The sequence below is a fragment of the Emydura macquarii genome, unplaced genomic scaffold (genome assembly GCF_026122565.2).
Source record: "Emydura macquarii macquarii isolate MOO-44397 ecotype Brisbane River unplaced genomic scaffold, CSIRO-AGI_Emac_v2 contig_3470, whole genome shotgun sequence".
NCBI classification, from domain to species: Eukaryota; Metazoa; Chordata; order Testudines; family Chelidae; genus Emydura; species Emydura macquarii.
The window spans coordinates 763,437-783,130 of record NW_027133607.1 but is presented as its reverse complement, the minus strand read 5'-3'; the positions used below and the strand labels follow the sequence as shown (position 1 = coordinate 783,130).

At 40.2% G+C, this 19,694-nt stretch overlaps 1 protein-coding gene across 5 annotated transcripts in view; it reads right to left on the bottom strand.

The window, feature by feature from the left end:
• The window catches only part of UPF2 (UPF2 regulator of nonsense mediated mRNA decay), a 127,035-nt gene that overhangs the window by 51,415 nt on the left and 55,926 nt on the right, over nt 1-19,694 (bottom strand). For all 5 annotated transcript variants that reach the window (XM_067534858.1, XM_067534861.1, XM_067534862.1 and 2 more), the window contains 3 exons: nt 5,098-5,283; nt 2,507-2,710; nt 1,502-1,777 (listed from right to left, as the gene is read on the bottom strand). In XM_067534858.1, the coding sequence (XP_067390959.1) occupies nt 1,502-1,777; nt 2,507-2,710; nt 5,098-5,283 (666 nt within the window). The remainder of the gene's footprint in view (nt 1-1,501; nt 1,778-2,506; nt 2,711-5,097; nt 5,284-19,694) is intronic.

Below are 19,694 nucleotides of genomic sequence, written 5' to 3'. Positions count from 1 at the left end.
ATGTAAATAACATTTTAGGGGCAGGTGATGGGCACCCTTTGTGTCTTTGAAAATAGCCCCTTTAATTCTTGTGCAAATGCAGCTATTCAAATCATATTTATTTTCAAAAGAGAAGACACCAATATGAGTGTTAAAACTTCAGGTAATTAGAAGGTGATGCTTCTATCAGAAGTATCACATTATGAACATCTTTATAGCAAACCATTAATCTGTAAGATGATAATTAAATTCTACACTTATTTATACAACTGTATTTAAAAGCAGAATGAGGGAACAATGGGGTTGTGAAGGTGCATATGAAGGCAGAGTATGATCAGCAGAATCTTTATTAATGGTGGCGATGTTCAAGCCAGAAAGAACTCAGCCTGACTTTCAGATTTTCAGGATTAACAGCAATTAAAAAACCATCTTTTAAAATTTTAAAACTAATCAAATTTAGCATGTATTTACTGAGACGCACACACGGAACCCTATAATATTTTAAATAATCACTTCTTTCGTTATAAAAGAACTCAGTCAATATATATATGCCAATACTCCTACACTGCAGTTATCTTTTATTTTGCTATTTTTCTTTTTTCGTCCTTCTTAATTAAACTAAAAGAAATAAACACAAGCACTCTAAAGTCCATGAAGATTTCAGGATATTCCATGGAATTACCCTGGCATCATCCAGTTACATTTGACATTTAATGCCATTTCAAAAATATTTCTCATTAAAACTATAAACATCAGAAGCAAACATTCTAGAGCAGAGGTGTCAAACATCCAGCCCGTGGGCCAGATACAGCCCACCAACCTTTTTGGTCGGGCCCCTGGCAGCAGCACAGACTGCCACGACATCTCGCAGCGTTGTATTCTCTGGCAGTGTTGCACGCTGCCGCCAGAGGGTACAATGCCGTGAGATGTTGCGGCATCGCGTACTGCTGCCAGAGGGTATAATTCTTAATCATTGATTGATTCTTTTAATCGTAAAATAGTTGTAGTTATAGAAGTGAATTTACTGCAGTTTTTATATCGCTGTTATCTAGCAAATAAAATATAATACTACATAAAAATGGTTGTGCCTAGTATTCTGATTTATGGTATGTACGGCCCACTTGAAGTACATTTAATTCAAATCTGGCCTGCCATAGCAAATGAGTTTGACACCCCTGTTCTAGAGCTTGTAGAGTTCCCACTCAGGCTTCAATTCAGCAAAGCATTTAAGAATGTGCTTAACTTAAGCATGTGAATAGTGCCAGTGAAGTCTACAGGACTGCTTATGTGCTTAAATTGAAACAAGTTTAAATGCTTTGCTGAATTGGAGCCTAAATGATAAAATAAAAACCTTAATGTAAAATTTCTAGACACTATATAGATAAATCTCTAGGACCATGTGAAGATACACATATCTTCCAGGGGGTTGGACTAGATGACCGCCCCACTTCCAACCCTAATCTTCCATGATTCTATGACCATAAAAAGATCATTTTAAATACAAAGTTAAGTTTATTAATACCTGAAAGTACACAAGAAAGCAATCAAGCTTCCGTTTGCTGGAGCCTCTGTCAAAATATTGGCCACACGTATCAAGGATGGTGCAGACCAGCCTAATTCGGAAAAGATGTTCTGGAGGGTCCAGTGGACTAGGAGTACCATCAGAGTTCACACCAAATGATGTAAAGGAATATAGAGTTCGAAATATTACAGCTGACTCCACCATTCGGTAATTGTAAAGTTCCCCCAAGAACTTGGCACTGCTGATCCGTCGCTGATTAAACTTTGGCTGGTTAACCTTAAACAAAATCCGACATTTACTAGTTTAGTGTAAGACATGCATTTTCTCTTATACATGTGGACACAATAGGAATTCCTATAAGGAGTCTTACAGTCTCCATTACAGAAATATAAACTAAAAAAATGTTTTTACTTTAATAATACTGTGACTCCTTGATATAATTTGTTACAATAGAACAGAGTTATTTTAGGCTCAATATATTACATCTACTTTATATTACATAAATTTTAGTATACACTATTGCAGATAGCCATACAACGTGGCAAATCAATAGCTATCAAAGATTTGAATGAAACCGAGTCCTGTATTATTTAAAAGAACCTTTCTGGAGTTTACTTTTTTCTTTTTTGTTATCTAGAAAGCTTTCGATAACTATGCGCTCTATCAATTTATGGACTGGTCTCCAAAGAAAATGATATGAAACTCCATAGCTTCAGACATTTAAATACTAGACTAGAAAAGCATTATAAATACTACACAGGGAACAATGTTACTATGGGAAGAGGATGAAGTAACTACCCCAATATGCCTCTTTCATTTTTATTGTGACTTTATGATTGACCTTAAAGAAAGCAGCTGGCAGGAAAATACAAAGGTATCAAGCAAGCAATGGAAAACAGTTTCCATAATCTCTATTTCTGTTTTTAAATTGTATTTAAGAAAGGTTTTATTTTAACTTTTCGTATAATGAATTTAGGCTTGAAAACATTTTTTTTTTTTGTTTACCTCCATGCCAAGGCGAATATCCTCTAGCACTCCATCCACAACATGAATTCCAACATCCTCTTGATAAAGCACCAACCCTGCTAACAGGTTGGCTACACAGTGAATACTATTGTATTTCACATTCCAGATGTTGATCATACAACATATAACATAATCTTTCACTTCAGGGTCCTGCCAGGGCAACTTGCGCATCTGTCTCAGGACCTAAACAAGATTTTTAAAAAACACAATTAACAATTCAATAGGCAAACTTGGGTGGATTTATATGTAAATGGAACCCATTATATCTTGTAGTCATTACAAATGCCATCACAAAATAATATTTGTGGCCGCTTTCTAAAGAAACATCCCCACCTATTCATAAATAGTTTCATGTGTTACCCAATGAAATAAATCTAATGGAGATATACGCCAAACCATGGGAACATAATCTAAACCCTACTCCATGAGAAGACAGCTGGTTCTCTCGAGCTTGTCTTTATGGAGGCTCTCTCAAATCTTTCAGGAAGAATCATCTTACTGGGAGTAGAAAGATCTAGAATAAGTAGGGTGGCTAACTTTCTAATTTGTAAAAACCGGACACTGAGCACTGGAACCTCCCACACTTCTTCCCTCAAGCCCCCCCCCCCCCACTCCTCTCCCCACCCATTGCTCACTATGGTCTCCACCTCCCTCTCACTGCCAGCTGAGCAGGGCTCTAGGGATGGAAGGATGACAGGTGCAGGATGAGGGTGGAGAGCTGCACTCCAGGAGTGGAGGGGTGACTAGGGGAAGGAGAGCCACATGCTGGGGGTAGAGGGATAACTGGAGCAGGACGGGGGGGAAGGAGAGCCATGCTCCAGGGTTGGACGGATGACTGGAGCAGAACAAGGGAGGGAAAGCCATGCTCCGGGGGTGGAGGGGTGATGGGTAGGATGGAGGGCAGCACCTCGGGGGCAGGGCACAAAGGAGGTTAAGGCAGCGACAAAGGCAGTGAGCCCGGCCATTGGTCCAGGTCCTCAAATACTGCATGCGTCAGTATCCATCCCCTGGGCACCAGCACCTTTCTCAGCTGGAGCCGAGCATTCCTGAGTGCTCCTCCAGCTCCAGAAGCAGATGCTCTTTCCACCCTCCCAGCGGTGGAATGAAAGTAGATTACAGACGGTGTTACTCAGGTTTACTAGACTTCTGATGACTGGACAGTAGTATTGATCAGACATGGTCAGGTCCTCTTTTTGACCAGACTTTCTGGAAGAAAACCAGACACCTGGCAACCCTAAGAATAACTAACTCACTACAAACCCCAAGACCATTTTCTTCTAAAAAGGCTCATAGTGCAGGAAGCACCACTTCATCAGTGAAGCTGGCACCTTGTCCACTAAAGCTGCCATCTTATCCCTTTCCTAAAATCCATGGATATTAGCTGGAACTTATAATGGGACTAAGAAGAGCAGAACTACAATATTGGAATGTCATTGGAAAATATTAAAATTAAAACAAAATTCTATATTTCACTTGAACACAGTAAACAGTCATAACTTGAGTAAAGTTGAACGAAAACCAAACATGGATCTTAAAATCTGAGCTACGCATAGAAATTGTTTTAATGTGGAAAGTGAAGAATGCAGAATAAAAACAAGGTGTCTAATACACCCTGAACTTTTGGGCCAGATTCTCAACTGGCATAAACTGGTGGAGTTTCACTGATACTAACAAAGCTCCACCAATTTACAACAGCCAAAGATCTGATCAGTAATTTATATACACGTGTTATTTATTCTGCTTAGTACTATTAAAAATATAAAGGCAGACAGAAACCCAGACGACTTATAAAAAGGTACGGAACACATCTGGTCTGACCTAATGCAAACACTGTGCAGGATGGACACATTTTTCCCAGATGCTTTGGTACCGTATTCACACAGCACTGGACGTCTAACAGACATCAAAGATTATACCCCAGAGATACAGTGTAGAATCTTCCTGGGCATGTTTTCAATTAAGACTGGTGTACCTCTAGAATTTGAGAGCCTCAGCACCCAGTGTGACGTGGTGAAAAACCACAAAGTGTTCTTTTCTGGGGCTTGCATATTTTCAGATCTACTCCTCTTCTCTTCTTGGAGGATTAAAATCATGGCTGTAGCTCTGCCTGGACATCCCTATTGACTTGCATTAAAATATCCTGCCTATTGACATGCACATTCCTCTGATTTTAATAGCTCAGACTGTGCACCTGTCTCTAATATAATCCTATGTAATATATATAGCAAAGGCAGTTTCTCCTCTCCTGGGAGTATTAAAACATTAATCTCAGCAGTGCCCTCCTACATACACTTACTGTGTTCTAACTTTCTGGGATCCTTCCAAACATATGCCAGACCTGGATAATTCAAAACCTCTTCCCATCTTTTCAATCTCAACCAATTTACATGGGTCAAGCAGAAGCCTTCTTTTCTAGCACTAGTAAACAAATGGTTCATCCTTTCACTTTCAGGTTCTAAATGAGTACCGATAACTATTGTTCTTGTAATAAGTAATTTAACAAAAAAAGAAGAGTTGTATCATCTCACAAGTACTGCAATCTACCATATCAAGATTTCAGATGGATTCACCTTCTCAGTGGTGACCTTGGAGAGATCCTTGTAAAGAAGCTTACGAATATACTCCTGCAGCGGTGGGCGTTTCTTCTTCACAGTTTTTTCAGCAGGAGGGGGATTACAGTAGTAATACGCATTCTCCACCATTGTGACATACCGTGCATCGAGATGCATTGCTTGTTTCTTTCTCATCATTTGCTCCTAGAAACAAATAAAACTTAGTTGAAAAATGTTTCTAATTGAGCTATTCAATTTTCATCAGACCAAAGGTTTTCATAGTATAACTGAGGGGCAGGGTAGTGAGTGCAAAGAAGTAAAGTATAAGTATGTTGCTTGTGATGGTGGGAGGCAGGGTTCAGAGCCCTGAGACTAATTTCCAGTTTCTGTCTTATGTTCCTAAAGCTCATGCTTCAGGGTTTCAGCTGGGAACTGGGAAAAGTCAGGAAGATTATTTTCCCTGCAATGTATTCTGGGAAGCTTTTAAAATCTGAAGCATCAGGGATGGCCAAAACTGGAGATGGGACACAGGGTGGGGTGGGCTGGGCCAGGGCTCTGAGGTGGCACTGAGCATTCTTGCTCTCTCAGGTGCTTGGCTGGCTGGTTCTTGCTCAGACATGGTCTAACTGATCACCACATGTGAAGTTGAAAGGAATTTGCCCACAGGTCACATTGGCAGTGACCTCAGGGTTTTTTGCCTTCCTCTGCAGCATGTGGGCACAGGTCACTTGCCAGGACCATCTGAGTATATCTTATTTAATTGTTTCCCGGTCACTGGAGAGCCCTTGAGTTCTGGTGCACCTCAGTCCCTTCTAGTCTCTGCCTGCAACACAAAAATCTAGTCTTCTATGGGTCTCATTTATTTTGGACTCATTTCCATTGTTGGGTTTAGTGTGCAGGTGCTGGGTGATGTTGGTGGCCTATGATATACAGGAGGTCAGACTAGACTAGTGGTCCCTTCTGGCCTTAAACTCTGACTATGACAATTTTTTGCAGCCATCTTAAAAACTCAGGTGCAACTTAAAATTAGTTAGTGTGTTCTGCATTACCATCATCAAGCTCATTTATTTTCATCTATGTTTCTATAAAGAGCACATGGAGAGGGTTTAAGAGTCATTAAGTTTTATCTCAATGAAACCTAAAAAGCTCCTATTTATTCATATTATGATTTTACTTAATAAACTTTTCAGCTATTAAACTTAACTCCTGTGTTTGTATGGTGGCACAATGGAGTCCTGGTCTATGATTAAGGTCCACAGGTGCTACAATAATACCAACAAATAATAAGGAGTTGAAATATTAGTTATTTAAATTAGCACAGTCAATCAATATAAAAGACTTCTTGCATACTTTTTACAACATGGTGAGAATCAGCAAAAATTACACTGGTATTCCATATTTACTTTCTTTCAGTGGCATAATCTACTGTTGGCAGCTGGATTTTGGGATTACAAGATAATAGATCGCAAACAGAACAACACAGTATAGGACTATTTCAGGTAAAATGAGAATGGGGATCAGAGGTTGAAACCTGCTATACACATATACATCAAAACACAAGAACACAAGCAGTTCTAAACGGGTGTATTGTACAATTAAAATATTGAGCTTTAACTGAATTTTAATATACAATATTTAAAACAAAATTATCTAATCACATCAAGGTTAATATGGAGTTGCTTCCACGTAGTCTGAACAAGTTTCAGGTTGGCTCAGGGCCTAAATGGATCACCTAACTTTGGATGGTTATGTATTAAGAAACCAAGTAAGAACTAATTGCACCACATAAGGATGCATTCAAATCATAGCTTGCCTATGCATAGTAACCGAAAGCATCAAATTTAGCTATCATGAAAACTCAGCTTTCCAGTACTCTCAATGCTACTACACACAAAGGGTGTTATTGAAGCCAAAGTGGTCTAGTCAAAGTGAAGAATAGTTGACATTCTCTCACTGTAGTCTTGCCCTGTTAATGAGAGAAGTTCAAATGTTCTTTCATCTCTAGATAACTAGTGTAACATTTGATATGTTGAATTCCCTACTAAACATGATTTATTGCAAGGATTATTTTACGAAGTATATGGCTCAGTGAAACTAAAATGCAAATATATTAAAATAACCTGTTTCTCTCCCTGAACCTCAAACTTCAGCTGCTCATTTTGTCAAGTGCAGTTATAAGTCAGACAATCTAATTAACTGAATAATATTTATTAGAGCATTATTCCTTTTAGACTCCATAGATTTATTTTTCTGAAACCCAAAATCCAACATAAACCTTCAGGAATTTCTTTCTACCTTTAAAATTACCCACAAGGCATATATTTTGGCTCCTAGAAATAAGAACATCTTTCCAAATCATAAAAGCCTCTAAAATTTTGGAAAAAATACCTATAGTTACTATGCATCTGCTAAACATAAAAGCAGCTCACTACAACCTATGTTCTTGGAGACATTTTATTATATCAACCAAATGGAAGACAAAATAAAACTACTCACAGGCACAAAAAGGGTGGTAGTTCTCAAACAACCTTACAACATGCTGTAGATATGATTATTACTATTTACTCAACAGATAATATTGCAATTTCAGCACGTACACTGTGAGCAAAATGCTTCTTAGTTGCCTTGTGACGTTTAATACTTGTGTTGCACGTCAAACTGAATCTTAAAGTAGAAAAGCATAAAACATAAGCGACAAGCTGATAAAGGGGTTTGCAATACTTTTTCCCCCATTAGTTAAGCAATTAACTTTTAATGCTACATCAATTTAGAATATTTTACTGTATTATAAAATTACACTCTGCCTCTGTAATTAAAATCATTTTAAAACATTAGGTGGTGGTTGCAATATATTATTTCTTCCAGACATCAGAGGAGAGCACACACACACACACACACACTATCAAGGTATAAAAGATCTTTTCTAATATTCCAAAGAAAGGGTTATTCACCTTGTGCAGTAACTATAATTCTTTGAGATGCATGTCCTATGAGTGCATTCATGCCCCCTGCACCTCAGATCCAAGATTTTGGGTAGCAGTCTCTGTTCAGCCCACATATGTGCTCTTCCCATCTTGCACCCTGCATCAGGGCTATATAGTGCTGCGCGGGTGAACTGCCCTCAGTTCCTTCTCTACTGCAGAGCTCATTGGTATGAACTCCGAAGCAGACAGGAAGAGGGTGGGTAGTCGAGCACCCACAGGGACATAACTTGAAGAACTACAGTAACTGCAGAAGGTGAGTAACCCTTACTTCTTTAAGTAGTGTCCCTATAGGTGCTCCACTTTAGGTGACTCTGCAGTAGTACCCCCTACAGGATGGGTGGAACTTCAGAGTCAAGTCTAGAATTGAGGATTAGACAATGGAGCCAAACATGGAGTTGGCGTTGAGTGACTGCATAACGTTTGGTAAACATATGAGCAGTTGTCCAAGTCACTGCTCTGCATATTTCTGCGACTGGAACATTTTTGAGGGAAACTATGGAAGTGGAGAGAGACCTCATGGAATGAGTTTGTACTCTAGAAAGAGGTTGAAGATTATGAGTGCGATAGCAATAGGTAATGCTATCCAATATCCATCTATAGAGTCTTTCTTTAGAAACCGAGGATCCCTTAGATCTGTCTACAATGGAAAGAAATAGTTTGAGAGATTTCCTGAAGGGCTTAGTCCTATCCAAATAGAAGGCTAATGAACTCCTGACATCGTGCGTCACCTTCATTTTGTCCCAGTGCAGTTTTGGAAAAAAAACTGTGAAGTGGATAAGCTGGTTTATATGGAAGTCCAATGATATTTTCGGTAGGAACCTTGGATGTGGTAAGATATAAGGTAACCTTGTCTTTGGAAAAGACTGTTGGGGGGAGAGGAGGAATAGTGTATTAAGCAATTTCCTACTCTTCAAGCAGAAGTAATAGAAATGCAGTTTTCATAGAGAGGCGTAAGGTGGCTATGGAATTGAAGAGAGGTCTGGTTAGACACCTGAGGACAAAGTTGAGGTCCCATGTAGGTGCAGGGAATCTGATTTGTGGGAAGATGTTAACCATATAATCCAGCACAAGCAGTAGTAGAGAGGATGTTGGAGTAATGTGTCTTGGGTCTCACCAGAGTTGGAATCTCTTCCACTTCTGAATATAGGCCTGACAAACAGTTTGCTTCCTGCTATGCAACACCACCACCTTTCAATCCTCAGAGAGGTTCATTTCCAAGCCTTCGAACGAACCATTTAGGAGCCACACCTGGGGCTAGAAAATCTGCAGACTGGGACCTAGCCAGCATTCTGAAGGAGGAGATGAGGAACAGGCTCAAGAGCGATTGGCTAGCAAATCACCAGTTGAGTAAGGTATGGAAACCATGTCTGACTTGGTCATGTGGGAGCTATAAGTATAACTCTGACTATCTCTTTTCTTAGCTTGAGCAAGATCTCAAATATTAAAGGAATTGGTGGAAAAGCATGCAAGAAAGGTGTCTCCAAGACAGTGATGACCCAGGCTGACCCTGGAGCAGAACTGGGAGCAATTCTTGTTTCTGGCTGTTGTGATTAAGTCTATCTCTGGGATTTCCCAACATAGAAATATGCTGTGGAGAATGGAGGCGTCTGTATTCCATTTGTGATCCTGAGAGAAATACCTGCTGAGAGTGTCTGCTGTAGCGTTGTATATGCCTGGGAGGTAAGCTGCTGAGATGTTGATGTGGTGGCAAATGCATCAATTCCAGAGTTTCGCTGCTTCGGCACAAAGGGAAGGTGATCTTGCTCCTCCTTGTCAGTTTATGTAAAACATACATGAGATTTTGTCTGTTAATCTTTAAATGCTTGCCCCGATCAGTGGTAGGAAATGTACATAGGCATTCCTGACTGCTCTGAGTTCTAGTATGTTGATATGTAGTGTGAACTCGAGTGGGAACCACTTGGCTTGAACAGCGTCAAGGTGGGCTCCTCATCCTAATCAGGATGCGTCTGTTGTAATTATTAAAGATAGAGGTGGTTGAGTGAAGGGAACCCCGGTACAGACATTGTGAAGGTCTTTCCATCAGTCAAGGGACTGATGAGGGCATCAAAAGAAGTTTAAGCGGTGTTTGCTCGGTACATATGCCATTCTGAGCCACTCTCGAAGGCAGTGCGCATGTGGAGCATTGCATGATTTATTACAAAAGGTGCTCACTGCCAACTGTCCCAGAGACAGTTGCTGGCCGAAGTCTGAGGGCTGGCCTAGAGTGTTGAAATTAAGTTGACGTGTGTGGGAAGGAAAGCTTTAGCCACTACTGCATCTAGATAGGCTCCTATAAATTCCAGATGTTGTACTGGAGTTCATGTGGACTTTTGGACTTTTAATTGGATATTTAGTCCCCACTGGAGGAATAGGTCCATGGGTTGTGTGTGGCCCTCAGTGTCAAAGGAGCATTTGTTGAGCAGGTAATCATCTAGATATGGGAATACCATAATTCTTTGTTTGCCAAAGTGTGCCGCTACCATAGAAAGGACTTCTGAGAATACTCTGGGTGCAGATGATAGTCTGAATTGGAGCACCTTGTATTGAAAGTGATCCTGTCCCAGACTGAATCGTAAAAACCTTCTGTGGGATGGGTTAGGGTAAGCATTTTGTAGGTCAAGAGCAGAGAACCAGTGCCTTTGGTCCAGAGATGGAATTACTGCTGCGAGAATAACTATTTTGAAGCACTATATCTTCACAAATCTGTTGAGTGATCTTAGATCCAGAGTGGGTCTCCAAACGCAGTTCTTTTTTGGTTTCAGGAAATACTTGGATTAGAATCCCTTCTCTGTGTTGAGTGGGAAATGGTTCTATAGCACATAGATTCAGGAGAGAGTGTTTCCCTGATGTACAAGGTGCTCATGAGAAGGATCCCTGAAGAGGGTCGGGGAGAGGGCTGGGTAGGTGGGAGGGACATAAAATGGATCAAATACCGTGGTGATGAGTGCCAATATCCACTTGTCTGTGGTTATATGTGCCTAGTTTTGACGAAGAAGAATAAGGTGGTCTCTGAAGCAGGTGATATGTTTGGGTTGTTACTGTAAATAAAGACAACGGTGGTAACCTGGGGCCTGGACCATTGAGTCAAAATTGGTGTTTGTGATGGTTCTGATGTTGATGATTGTGGGGCAGCTGGTATCCTCTTTTGTAGATGTTGTCTTTGAGTAGGCTGGGATCTCTGTGCTGTCTGAGATTTACTATATCTTCTTTTTTGTGCAGGTGTATAAATTTCCATTGAGTGCAAAGCAGCTCTAGAATCTTTTAGTGAGGAATTCATCCATTTTTTTCTGCAAATAACTGATCCCTCAAATGGAAGGTCCTCCACAATAGACTGGACTTCCCTTGGAAAGCCAGAAGGGTGAATCCACGAAGCCCTCCGCACGACCACTGATGTAGAAATAAAGCAGGCAGCTGTGTCAGCAGCACCTAGAGAGGCCTGCAAAGATATCCTTGCAAGATGTTGACCTTCAGCAATGATCTCCTGAAACTGGTCCTCTGATCAGCTACAAGATGGTCAACGATTTATTTTGGAATAACTGACATGATTGTATTTTGCCATAAGTGCTTGGTAATGCTAAATTGCAGGGTCAAAGATTAATATGATTTTCATCCAAAGAAATCAAGACATTTCAAGTCCTTGTAATAGGGTGTCGATTTAGTGTGGAGCTGTCTGCCATAGTCATTTTCAGCGTCAATGACAAGTGAGTTTGGGGATGGGTGTGCAAATAAAAAGTTCAATTCTTTACAGGGAACAACTTTTTGTATGTTCTCTTATATGTAGGAGGTATTGTGTCACTGTCTGCCATATAATCTTGGTTGGGTCAAGCAAGGCCTCATTAATGGGAAGTACAATGCAGGCAGCTGAGGAAGCATGCAGGATGTTGAGTAGCTTGTGTCGCGACTCCTTAACCTCTTCCAGTGGTATGTGTAAAGAATCCATTATTCTCTTGATAAGGTCTTGAAATTGTGTGAAGTCATCTGCCAAGGTTGGTGCAGGAGACTTCATCAGGAGAAGATGAGCAATTTCTTTGTCTAGTCTTGCTTCTTGTTCCTCAAAGGTCATAAGAACATAAGAATTGCCATACTGGGTCAGACCAATGGTCCATCTAGCCCAGTATCCTGTCTTCTGACAGTGGCCAATGTCAGGTGCTTCAGAGGGAACAAATAGAACAGGTAATCGTCAACTGATCCATCCCCTCAGCCATTCCCAATCCCTGCCTATCTTGACTAACAACCATTGATGAACCTATCCTCCATGAGCTTATCTACTTCTTTTCTGAACCCCATTATAATCTTTGCCTTCACAACATTCTCTGGCAAGGCGTTCCAAAAGTTGACTCTGCCTTGTGTGAAGAAATACTTTATTTTGTTTGTTTTAAACCTGATGCCTATTAGTTTCATTTGGTGACCCCTAGTTCTTGTGTTATGAGGAGTAAATAACACTTCCTTATTTCCTTTCTCCACACCAGTCATGTTCTTATAGTATAGACCTCTATCTTATCCCTGCCCCCCAGTTGTCTCTTTTCCAAGCTGAAAAGTCCCAGTTTTATTAATCTCTCCTTATATGGAAGCTTTTCTATACCCTTAATCATTTTAGTTGCCCTTTTCTGTACCTTTTCCAATCCATCTTTTTTGAGAGGGGGTGACCAGATCTGCATGCAGTATTCAAGATGTGGGTGTACCATCGATTCATAACGAGACAATACGATATTTTCTGTCTTATTATCTATCCCTCTCCTAATGATTCCAAACATTCTGTTAGCTTTGACTGCCTCTGCATATTGAATGGATGTGTTCAGAGAACTATCCACAATGACTGCCAAATGTCTTTCTTGAGTGGTAACAGCTAATTTAGACCCCATCATTTTGTATGTATAGTTGGAATTATGTTTTTCAATGTGCATTACTTTGCATTTATCAACACAGAATTTCATCTGCCGTTTTGTTGCCCAGTCACCCAGTTTTGTGAGATCCCTTTGTAACTCTTCACAGTCTGCTTTGGACTTACCTTTCTTGAGCATTTTTATATATGCAAATTTTGCAATCTCATTGTTTACCCCTTTTTCCAGCTCATTTATGAATATGTTGAATAGTACTGGTCCCAGTACAGACCTCTGGGGGACCCCAATATATACCTATCTTTTAACCAGGTCTCCTTTTATGGATCAGGTCTAGATAGAGAAGTTGTTGAGACTGCCTTCTCCTGTCACGATGAGAAACACTATGGGTCCTTGATAATTGGTGTTGATGGGGCGCCCAGAGGTCCCAATAAGGCCACTGAGGTGGTGCAAAGGGAATGGGTGGGAGCACCCAAGGGCATACATACCAACTGGATGGGTCGTGTCTTTGGTGGTTCTGCAGAGGACTCTGGCTGGCTTGGTTGGCTGGCTTGGTTCCTGGTAATGGAACAGAGAGCCTTCAACAGAGACTGAAGAGAAATAATCATCATCATCATCACTTGGCAGAGGTGGAGCAGTCATGGATGCTGAGGGAGATGCCATCAGTATCGCATGCATAACAGGAGAATGAGATGAGGTCAGTACCGAGAACATGTCAGTGCCAAGCAAGGTCGACTCAGGCATCTCTGAGACCAGCATGTCTCTAGGAAAGCAGAATGGCTGCTGTACCAGAATGGTGGGAAGTACCACTGAGGTAAGATGAGTGGAATTGGCTGATGCAGAAGCAGCCAACGGTAACAGAGGTCTCTTGTGCTCTGATGAACGACCAGTAGGTTTTGATCTGGTCTTTGCAGTGCTGAAAGTAGTCTGGTACCAGAGCCTTACAGGACTCTGTCAATACTGATTTAGAGAGACTGGTTTTCTCTCCACCACTCCTTTCCTCAATGGTATCAATCTTTCGGAGCCTGAACCTTTAGAGTCTTTAGGTTTGCTGGCTGTACTGGTACCTGAGGAGCCTGCAGCCTTTCTACCGAACTGGAGATTGGATGGTGCCGATGTGGTCAACCTGGTCAGGGATCATGTAGGGGACTTGTAGCCCACTTTGCTGAGGCTTTTTGAGAGGAATCCAAAGATTTCCTCTTTGAAGCTGCTGAAGAGCGTTGAGCCAAAGAAGTTGATGGAATCAGCCTCATTAGGGACTGCTGTATGGTGGGGTCAGGATCACAGGCTGGTCGGAGTTAACTTTCTATCATTAGTAGCCAGAGTTTTAGCTCATAGTTCTTTCTAACTCTTGATTTTAATTTAAGGCAGAAAGTACACCTCTGAGGCACATGTGACTCCCTGAGACAGCGAATGCAGCAGGAATGTCCATCACTGATTGGGATTACTTCACAGCAGGAGTGGCAACGTTTAAACCCAGGAGAGCCAGGCATACCCTGTCCAGGTTTCACTTCCCTTGAGGGAAGGGACAAGGACAGGAAATTTGCTATTCTAATAAACAAGAGAAAAAAGTTTTGTTTTTTGAGAAAGAAAACAAGCAGGAGTACTAACACTAACAGAAACTCTATGAACAAACACTAACTCGAACCAGAAAATAAGATGTAATTGAGATATTATCAATTTGGATGCTGCTGAGGCTCCATCTCAGGAGAAGGTAATGAAGAAGGAGCTAAGGGGGTGGCTCGCCCATGCAGCACTATATCACCCTGATGGGCACAAGATGGGGAGAGCACGTGCAGAGAGTGCAAACATACCTGGAGTGGAACACCCATTGAGACACTATTCGAAGAAGCAGATTTTCAGACCCATTGGTGCTCCCAGCCTTGTTATTAAATATATTCCTTTCTGTAAATGTCTTTGTTTCAGTCTCTCTCTTTTAATATAGAAAAATGTAATGCAAGGCCATACAGAAAAACAAACAAGTCAAGCTACTTAAAAATATCCATCATCGTCAATATTAATGAAAGCAGAAAGTTTATCACTGCACTGCAAAGACTAAAAGTCTGTTGCATTTTGAATTAATACAGCTAGTCCTGAAGTCCTTTTTAAATGGTTGAGAACAAGCTCACTGTGCTACAATTTTTTTGAAATTCTCCATGGGCCTGATTTTATACATTTGGGAGTTATTTTAGAAAGGAGGATGGGAAAAACTACCTAATTTCAAAACACACCAACAATAAGACAGATGCCAAAGAATAAAAATATTAGTGTCTGTGCTAAAACTATAGAAGTATTTTATATCAGCTGAGAAGTCTCTCTACATACATGCAAGATATACACCCATTTTTAGAGAGCAGTATGGTAATAGCACACGTCTGGGAGCTGAAAGATCCTGAACACTAATTCCAGCTCTGACACTTCCTCTGTGGACATCCCTGCCTGTTTTCCCATGTGTAAATGCTGACAGTGCCTACTTGCAGTGCAGGAGTAAAATGAGAATGAATGTTGCAAAGAAGCCTTCAAAATGAACAACCTGAAGTGCCAAATAAATTTAAAAAATAAAACAGGATGCGCAAAAGGGCCAGCAAAACACTTTAGCACATTTTAAACATTGATCACGTGATAAATCCCACTGACTTCTCTGGGACTATTCATGTGCTTAAAATTAAGCATATGTTTAAATCATTTGGTGGATCAGGGTCATAAGACGTTCACGTAATATTATTAAAACCATGATCTCTTTTTCCTTCCTTTCCTTTACCCCACCCCACTTTGTTGTGCTCACTTTTTACATCACATCTAAAATTAAGTTATAAGCTTATTGGATCAAGGACTGTACGACAGTAAAGTGCCTAACATGCTTTTGTTGCTGTATAAATAATAATTAGAAAGGAAGCAAGGTCTAGTTGATAAAGTACAAGTGGAGTTAGAATATCTGTGTTCTATTTCTGGCTCTGTCACAGGCTTCCTAAATGACTCTGCAAGTAAAATTCCCCTTCTGTGCCAGTTTCCCTATCTGTAAATAGGTAACTATGACTCACCTACCCCACAGAGGCACTACATAGCTTAATTTATTGGTGTTTTAAATACACCTGGTATCATTAAGGCTAGAAGGGGACATAGAAGATCCAGTATTATGGCTATCCAACAACCAAAGACCTTTTCTTCAAAACCATGATCTTACTTAAAAATGAGATCAGAAAGTTACAACACGTGGATTTAACTATTTTTTTAAAAAACATGTTCATTACCAGAAGCAAGCACATTTAATAAAAACAGTTTGTTTTCTTTGTGGCCCTAAATAATAAATCACTTCCAAAGCAACAGACTGATCCTGTGGCAAAATTACAGTCTTGAGGTAAAATTACAATTCTGTGTTGCACTTCAGATGCAGGAGACACCATGCTGAGAGGAAGGCTTTATACAAATACAAATTATCCTCCCTAATGCAGAAAAAACAAAATATTAGCCCAAGCAAATGTCTTAATATACAAATTTTGTTTTTAAAATTTCCTCAACTATGAAAACTCATATCAATCTATAAAATAATATATAGTAGTGCTACTGATAATACAAGCCTCTAACAGCTAAACAAGAAGCAGAAAGTGGCAGTCAGAGATTTACCTAGATTTAAAAAAATTGAGTTCAGATGGATATTTGAGGAATTTCCTTATGTAAAATATAAAATAATGTAATTAATGGGCAATGATAATTAAAAGACATTTGATTTTCTTTCACTTTGAAATCAGACATTTTCTTGTGCACCAACACAAAGGATTACATAGACTGATGTGAGGGTAAGTATAATTATGACATGAATGAGCTACACACAGAAGTCTTACTATGACAGCACACAACAAACCCAGTTCAAACACAATCAGTATATATCAAAAGGCAGCTTTCACTTATTTTTGCACTTCAGTGCTTTGTCCCTGTTACTCCTTTGCCATAGGATGAAACTCAACAATATTTCTTCTCCAAAGATAGCTCTACAATGTCAGCTGAGTCCAGAATGAGAAACAAGTTTGACCTCTCACCCAGATCCGATAGCCCATTAGTGGGCATTCTGATGAACTCTCTTCTAGCTTTCTTCTGCTGATCACTGTGACCCAGAGACTTGGAAGGGAGTGCAAGTTAAAGAAAAAGGATTTTTAGGACTCTAAACATCCCCCAGGAAAGAAAAAAAAGTCCATTATTTTATCACTACTGAGATTTTTATCATGTAGTCCTATGATTTCTAAGAACTTGATCTAATTTCAATTTCCCATCTGGATCCTGGCATATGATAGGTAGAAAATGATCCAGTTAGCTGCAGTGTGACTGCTAATCATTTTAAGACACAGCTAGTTGGAGATCTTATTACAAAATTTATGCTCAGCAGGAAAAGCTTAAGGCTAAAACATATTTTTATGATCCATGAGAACTCAACAAGCCATAATTGTACATATTAGACACTGCTAAGAAAAGCTTTAAACCTGATTAGATTTTCCCTTGAGGTGGCCCCAATTATTTGCTCTGAGTAATACTTTTCACAGTTCACCTTTACTATTACCATAAGCCTACAATCCAATTTGTATAATACTATTTTAGTCAAAAATTGGATTTTCTTATTTACTGAAATGCAGTGCTAGAGCTTGTAGTGGATACATCTACTTAATCGGCTATATTTTCCATTCATGGGGTGTTTCAAATACTTCTCTGCCATCTGCAACTTCCTACAGGAAGGATCCTCTTTGTACAACAAGGGAAAATTACTCACCAGTAATTCTGAGCAGATTTTAACCACGGTTTCTGAAATGGTGAAAATGGTTGTCCTTGGTAATGCTTACCGGGAAAACATGTTCAGTTCTGGTACAACAGGTGTTAGCAGTGGGAACAGTTAGCAATGGGGAATTTTTGTAGCACAGACAAGACCAAAGGTGAGCAATCAAGAAAGAAGCTTGGGCAAAAGGTGTATTTTATTTACCTGGACTTCTAAACTTGTACTAACAATATGTGATGCAATGCAGCAAGAAAAATGTCTTTAAAAGGATAAAAGACTCATTTTGTTTTCCAAGTGTGTGTATGTATGTATACACACACACACACACACACACACACCAGAATGAGGAAGTGGATACATTTTATTGCTGAGCATAAGATGCAGAAAAGCTATCATACTATGTAAATACATTATTTTTTAAATTAATGGATCAGGGCTTGAATTAGCAGCACACACAGGTATACAGCAAATACTCATTTCCCCCAACTGACAATTATGTTTACCCACTGTGGTAATCAGGTCCAGACACCGCCAGAAGAGAATAGAAGGTTTAAAACCACAAAATGAACAGCTGAACCAATCAATTAAATACTATATTGTCGTACTACAAAAGTGTATCAAGGAATGTCTTATGAAAGTTTGTGATGTTCTGAACTTGGTGGTCATTATGCAACACACACACACACACACACACACACACACACACACACACACACACACACACACACACACACACACACACACACACACACACACACACACACACACACACACACACACACAGAGAAACTATGTATTAATGTATATAGAAAACTATGCTCATACCCTGTACTACAATTTCAACTACACCTCGCAGGAAGGAGAAGCAGGTCCAGCCAGGAAGAGACAATGGTGGACCATTAAAGTTAATGGAAAGACATTGAGACATCCCAGCTCTCAAATTAACAGAGGATTTCCACACATTGAATCAACATGAGTATCCAGGAATTAAGGGGAAAAAAAGAGGAAAAAAGCATTTTAAAAGCAAGCTTGTGTCTGAGATTTGGCATCCAGAACCTAAGGGACAGTCTCGAAAGCAGGAACTCTCTGTGAACACTGGATCACATCTAAGGCTAGAGGATATGCCGGGAAACTGTTGAAAGGCAATAGGCAACTTGTAGTAGAAAAGGGATTTTATCTAATACAGATGTGTAAGTCTGAGGTTGTTTCTTTGTGTTTATTTTCTGTGTAACTTGTATATGTTTGCTTTCCTTACTACTTCATCTTTGAATCTGTTTAAAAAAATTTATTTTACTTTTTTCTATTAAATAAACTTTGTTTATTTTTACCTAAGCAGGTCTGTGGTATGTTAACTGTGTGCAGTGTGGGTGCCAAAGTGAGCTGATGGGGGGGGGGGGGGGGCTGGTTTCACACCTTTGGGAGTTGTGAACCAGAAGGGAAAAGTCCAAGTGTCTGGTAGTTATGAACTCTGGGAGGATAGGTGTAGGGAGAGTTGAGACTGAAAGGACTGTAGGTGTCAACCTGCAAGGAGTAATTAGACTGGTGGAAGACATGGTGAGACCTTATGCTTGTGGTCAGGCTACTAGTGTCAGGGATCTGAACCAAAGCTGCACAGCATAAAGGCACCCAAAGTTATGAGGAAGGCAGTGACAGAACTCCTTGTCCATTTGGGTGATCCCAAAACATCACACCCACCATCTCCTTCCTTTCACTTCCTCGGTACTGCAGCAAGTGGCATCAAATTCAAAGCTGCCCCTGCATGAACTAGAGGCGCAAGAGGCGGCAGAACTTCGATTCTAGTTCTCTTTGTCGGACACCCAATGGGGAAAGCAACCAGAAGCAGCAACCCAAAACCTTTGGAGACTGAATGGGGAGGATAGAGAGTCAGGAAAAGGAGAAGGCACAGCCCTCGACTGCAAACCAATAGATGGGATAAGAAATGCCAGAGAAATCAAGGACTATCCCCCTGCACTAAGGAGCAAAGACTCTGGACTGAAAACCCTGAACAGATAGTTTCTTTAGAGAAAACTG